The sequence below is a fragment of the Lycium barbarum genome, chromosome 8 (genome assembly GCF_019175385.1).
Source record: "Lycium barbarum isolate Lr01 chromosome 8, ASM1917538v2, whole genome shotgun sequence".
Taxonomy (NCBI): domain Eukaryota; kingdom Viridiplantae; phylum Streptophyta; class Magnoliopsida; order Solanales; family Solanaceae; genus Lycium; species Lycium barbarum.
Window position 1 is genome coordinate 75,930,503 of NC_083344.1, and position 5,733 is coordinate 75,936,235.

The 5,733-nt window shown below is 38.0% G+C and overlaps 1 protein-coding gene across 1 annotated transcript; it reads right to left on the minus strand.

Annotated features, from left to right (window-relative positions):
* Positions 1 to 665: 665 nt before the first annotated feature.
* LOC132606205 (probable CCR4-associated factor 1 homolog 7) lies at positions 666 to 1,596 on the minus strand. The gene has a single exon (XM_060319601.1). The coding sequence runs from the start codon at positions 1,496 to 1,498 to the stop codon at positions 941 to 943; it is 558 nt and encodes a 185-aa protein (XP_060175584.1). The 5' UTR covers positions 1,499 to 1,596; the 3' UTR covers positions 666 to 940.
* Positions 1,597 to 5,733: the final 4,137 nt, after the last annotated feature.

Consider the following 5,733-nt stretch of genomic DNA (forward strand, 5'->3'; position numbering starts at 1 on the left):
TTCCATGTAGTTCGGTTCCAGATAAACTGCACCATTTGTATTGAATTTTGCAATGCAAGAAATAAGGAAGAAAAGGTATATTTCTTTTAGGGATTAATAGCATTTTAATTCCTTAACTAATGATATATTTCAATCCTTGTTATACGTGACTTTCAATTATTTAAAACTAATTTTGGTCCAATTGTTTGTGAATATTCACAAACTTACTATGATTATCAATTATCCACCACTTAAATTAACATATGTTGTGTTAATCTTGTACTATTAATCCATGTTTACCAGTAATATAATTCTAAATAGTCTAAATATAACATATTTTCCTACAAAAAGCGACAAAAATAAACGTTTCTATTAATCGGAAGTTGAATGTGTTTACTCAAATACCACAAGGACTAAAACAAAATTTATCAATATTTGAGGGACTGAAAGTGCAATTAGTATTATCCCTTCCTTTTATTTTCCTCCCTTATTTGAGGGAACACATCCTTCTTTTCTATCCCTTTGCGGGTGCGGGTGGTTTAATGAAATCTTGCAACATAGTCCAACATCTCTTTGTAGATTAGAAATGACCAAAGGTAGAAATAGAAACTTTTGTCTTAGCTGAAAATCTCAAAGCTGATTAAACAATGGATTAGAAACTGAGTACCCTCCGTGAAAGTCCAAACTGTCTTGCAAATACTTTATCACAATTAATTTCTTATAGACACATGATACATAACCTACCCAACTCGACATACACTAAAGCCTTTCGTTCTATTTTATTTTCCAGTAAGTACACAAAGTCAATCTATTTATTATCAGATCCATACTCGACACCGAGACTATACAGGACACCTGCATACTTCTCATTGGTGCCATTACAGAAGTTATCTTTTAACTTATTGAAGGCGCATGAGGTAAGTAAGCTATCTGAACCTCCCTGATGACAAATACCAATTCTCTAGAGTTCCAGTAGTTCCGCCAGCTTGTTCAAGCCACCATGAAGGCTATTACAGAACATCATCAAGTGCTTGATGTCATAAACCAGCGGAAAGTACACGTTAAGCAAATCAAAGAACCCTGTTTGTGTTTCTGGTAAGGTCCTACAAGTTAATAGTTTGAGCAAGTACGCAAAATCATACCCACTATGAAATGTCACCCAATGAACCCCATCATTCAAGACGATTCCAGAAGACATAAAGACCTCACCAAACCATTTTGCATCAATACCCATTTCATTGTTCTTCTTGAAATCAATCCCAGACTGCATCAGCAACTCGATTGAATCATTTGCAAATATATTTGCAGTTGTGTCAAATTCACGGAAATTGAATTGCCAAATGCAATAGCACTCGCTCCCACAAGTAGGTAAGTTTCCATTTTCGTCCGAAAATGTGAGACCCAACTGAATCAACTTCAACATATCAACACTGTCCTTCAAGGTCTGATAGTTATACTCATTGATATGCTTGAAATTTCCAACAGGACGGAGCACCACCCCTGGAAACTCAGTGTCCATGGCAATGTAAGGATAGTCGTCCACAATTTCATGGATCAAAGAAAATTCATCCTCCAGATTATCGCTGAATCTGGCGATGTTTAGAATACGTAGAACTGCAATTTGCAAAAATAAGAAATATAATAAGACTAAGCATTCTAAAGAGCCTTTTTGTGTTTGTGTGCGTGCGTGCGCGCGCTAAGCAATATCCACTAAGTGTGATTATGTTTTCTAGGAGAAATTGGGATCCCGTAGAATTTATTAACAAAGAAGACGTAGTTTTTTTTTTTTTGATAAAGATCAAAAAAAAAAAACATCTTCTTTGTTAATAAATTCTACGGGATCCAAATTTCTCCTAGTTACGTTTTGTTATTTGCAAGATTTGTAAGTACGAAACACCAACTTAACCAAGTTTTACTTGATCACTTGATCTATGTTTACTATATATGGGTTTTTGTGTGAGAGCAGAAATTCCTACCACATTCGTGGTTCTTAGATCATCTATGACGAGATCTACTCATTTCTATATTCTCCAAAATATTTCTAGTGGAGGCACTCTTTGTTTCTTTGTAAAAGAAAGTAATGTCACCCAGCAAGCATCAGCTTTTACTTCCCTTAGTTCACCACTTTATTGCTTAAGAACTTATACACAAGAGATGATTACTTGTAATGGTTTTTAGCACAACTATTTTAATAGTAACCTCGACATTCAAGGAGCAGATGTTCTTAAAAAAACTGAGAGAAATTTAGGCTCGTTGATTGTCAAAGGCAAGTCGCAAGTCATTAAAATGCAAGAAACTAGGTCCTCTGAAAAATCTAATTTTAGCTTCAGATAGTGACAACATATTTTTTGAAAGAAGTCAGATTAATGAATCCTATTTTCCTATTTCTTTACAACATCATTTGAGAAAACCTTGATTAACTACATGTATAGTACAGGAAAATGCAAATTCTAAGGCGTAGAACTTACAGACCAAGAAGGTCTGCGTACAATCTTCATTACATGGTTGACTTCAAAGCTACAATTACAAGAAAATAGAACAACTTACACAACACGACAACCTATCCTGCATAATACAATAATAGAACATTGCAAGTTAAACAACTAAGATCAAAATTTGAAAATCAAAGCGTAGAATAGGTCTGACAGCAAAGCCCTTCTATAAGCACATCAAATTGGTCTCGTATCAAGAGACAGTACAACACAATAACACAAAGTAAGCAGAAAATTAAAGAAGAGATGAGTGTGCTCTCGTTCAACGTAACTTATAACTTTCAGTCTGTAAGTTTTGCCCCACATTTGTTGCTTGTCATCAACCATAACATGCTGGTATAAATGAACTAGACAATCGTGGAAATAAATTTAATTGATTAAAGCAGCTTAAGCACACTGAAGTTATCAAGGCGAGAAGAAACTGCCACATACAATACGTCATACCAATCCAAACTAGAAAACATTTTTCATATAAACTCGACATTAACATAAGCAAAAAAACTCGTTCATTGAGAATTATATTTTGAGGTTTCAAACCACATAAAGTAGGAAATGGAATTTGAGCCATTATACTTCTCATGTTCAAGAATAAGCAACTACACCCTCTTCCCATTGTTTTTTCATTTTCCAACAAAAAGAGAGCTCAAAAAACATGAAATTGAGAAACCAGTAAAAACTAAAGGTAAAGAAAGGGAAAACTAAGCAAGAAAGATAAACACAAGTTCTGCTTTATCGACCTCGCTCTCTTAAGCAAGCAAAACCCATATAGACCGTTTCCTCTCTTTTTCCTCAGTACAATAGAGACAAGGCTTAGTTACAACCGCAATCAGAAACACCGAACATAATCCCTACTTAAGTTTAGAAGAAGTACTCTTAGGCATCATAGCTTTTTCATGGACTATGATATTTTCCAACATTTCTTAAATAATTTTAACTACTACTTCATGAAATTTAAAAGAACTATTGTCCATATATTTACCAAAGAATGTATGCTTTGACCCTCATACTCTTAAGCAATCTTTTGGGACAAAGGGGCTAGTAGGTTAATCCCTTTCTTACTAAAGGCATGACTCTTTTCTTATGAACCCATACTTGTTTTCCATAATGTCCTTATTCGAAAAGCTAGAAGTTCATGATTCTCACGGTTCTTATGGTGCTAAAGATAAATATGTTCCATAATGACGATGATGATAATGATGATGATCCTATTTCTAGAGGCTCCAAAGTTTATGGTTTTGATGCTATTATGAGATTATTGAGTTTATTTCATGATTTTCTTCATGTTATTCATTGTGGTTGATCTCACCTTATGATAATTGTTCCTTCGAGGTGAGAAGTAGCGATGATGATTGTTCCATAACAAAAATCGGAGGTTACCGACCTTATATCACTACGATAGAGTCGTAGCTTTAATTGGGCTCTCATGCATGCTTTATGTGTATGTATGTATTTTCTTACACCGTGCCTATATGGCCGGACAGCACCACTACGGTGGGCGGCTATCGATAATGATAATAACACCGTGCCTATATAGCCGGGCAGCACCACTAGTGGACGGCGTGAGATGATTACCCCGGATGCGGGCTAATGATGATATATGGATTGGGCTGCACATTCCGCAGCACAATTATGTTTTGTATGTATGAAAAATGTTTTCTTCAAAAAGGCTAAGCATGCATGGCATCCGCCTTACGAGGCAATCATATGTACAAGTTATCTTTATCTCATGTTATGTTCTATATCTCGTGTTATGGTATTATTCATGCCTTACGTACTCAGTACGTTGCTCGTACTGACGTCCTTTCTTGTGGACGTTGTGTTCATGCCCGCAGGTAGACAAGTAGATGGACCAAACCCTTTAGAGCTTCACCAGCGGTGTCTCAGGAGCGCTCCATTTGCTTCAGAGCTGCCGTTTATTGATACTACTCTTTTGTATGTATATACTTAGGCATGGAGGAGTCCTGCCCCGTCTTTATGGATTCCTATATTCTATATAGAGGCTCGTAGACAGATGCATGTAGCCAGATGCCCCATGACCTTGTCAGTTCATTTTGTTATATAATACTTGGGCAGCTTTGCCGGTTTGCGATGATGAGCATAGTTGTTGATGATTATATGGAGATGTGCCATTATTTTGTGATATATGTCCTTCATACCATGATACCCATGAGCTATCTTTGTGGTCCACCTAGAAATGATTATGCGATGTATGTTCAGAGGTGCTCGGTAGGTTAGCTCCGGGTGCCCGTTATGTCCCTCGGGTTGGGTCGTGACAAAAGTGGTATCAGAGCAGTTCGTCCTAGGGTATGTCTACGAATCCTGTCTAGTAGAGTCTTGTTTATGGGTGTAAACATGCCACACTTATAAACAGGAGGCTGCGGGGTATTTAGGAATGATTAACCTTTCTTTTTTATCTTAGATCGTGCGATAGAGCTTTGTTATTTGGATTCCTTTTTTCCTAATCGTGTGTTATAATTTCAGTGATGCCTATGAAGAGGAAAGCTACAGTGGCCCAAAAGGGCAAGATAGTGGCCGGAAGACGAACTGAACGGGAGCCATCGGCAGAGATAGAAGAGGGTGAGTCCCATAATGAGGTTCCATCTCGAATCTCTCATACTCTACCTATTTCAGAGGACCATGAAGGGGTCTCAGCTTCAGCTCCAATACCCCCTGTTCCTCCATCGGATACTTCAGGCCAGCAGATGAGAGAGGCCATTTAGTTATTGACCTAGTTAGTTGCTAGTCAGGCCCAGCAGCAGGGCCGGGCTAGGGTGATAGAGCGGTCAGTGCAAGAACTCGTGATTTTATTAGCTTGAATCCTCCATAATTCTACGGGTCAAATCCGGATGAAGACCCGCATGGCTTTATAGATGAGATGCTGAGGACGTTGTAGCTAATACATGCTTCTGATACTGAGTCAGTAGAATTAGCTTCTTATAGATTGCGGGATGTATCCGTCCATTGGTACAACACTTGGATGTCTTCGAGAGGGGTAAATGCACCTCCCCCGATATGGCAAGAGTTCGTAAATGCCTTTCTCTGACATTATTTTCCACCGGAGGTTCGACGGGCCTGAGCCGACAAGTTCTTGAATCTTAGGAAAGGGAATATGAGTGCTCGAGAGTATAGTCTCTGCTTTAATTCTTTGGCTAGGTATGCTCCAGCTATGGTAGCTGATATGGGGGACCGTGTACGTCGGCTCGAGAGTGGTTTGGGGTCACATTTGATTAGGGAATTCTTGACGGCCTCACTTTAGGACGGG

Bases quoted from the DNA above. Each gene is read 5' to 3' on its own strand.
- LOC132606205 (XM_060319601.1), bottom strand. From the start codon at position 1,498: ATGGACACTGAGTTTCCAGGGGTGGTGCTCCGTCCTGTTGGAAATTTC.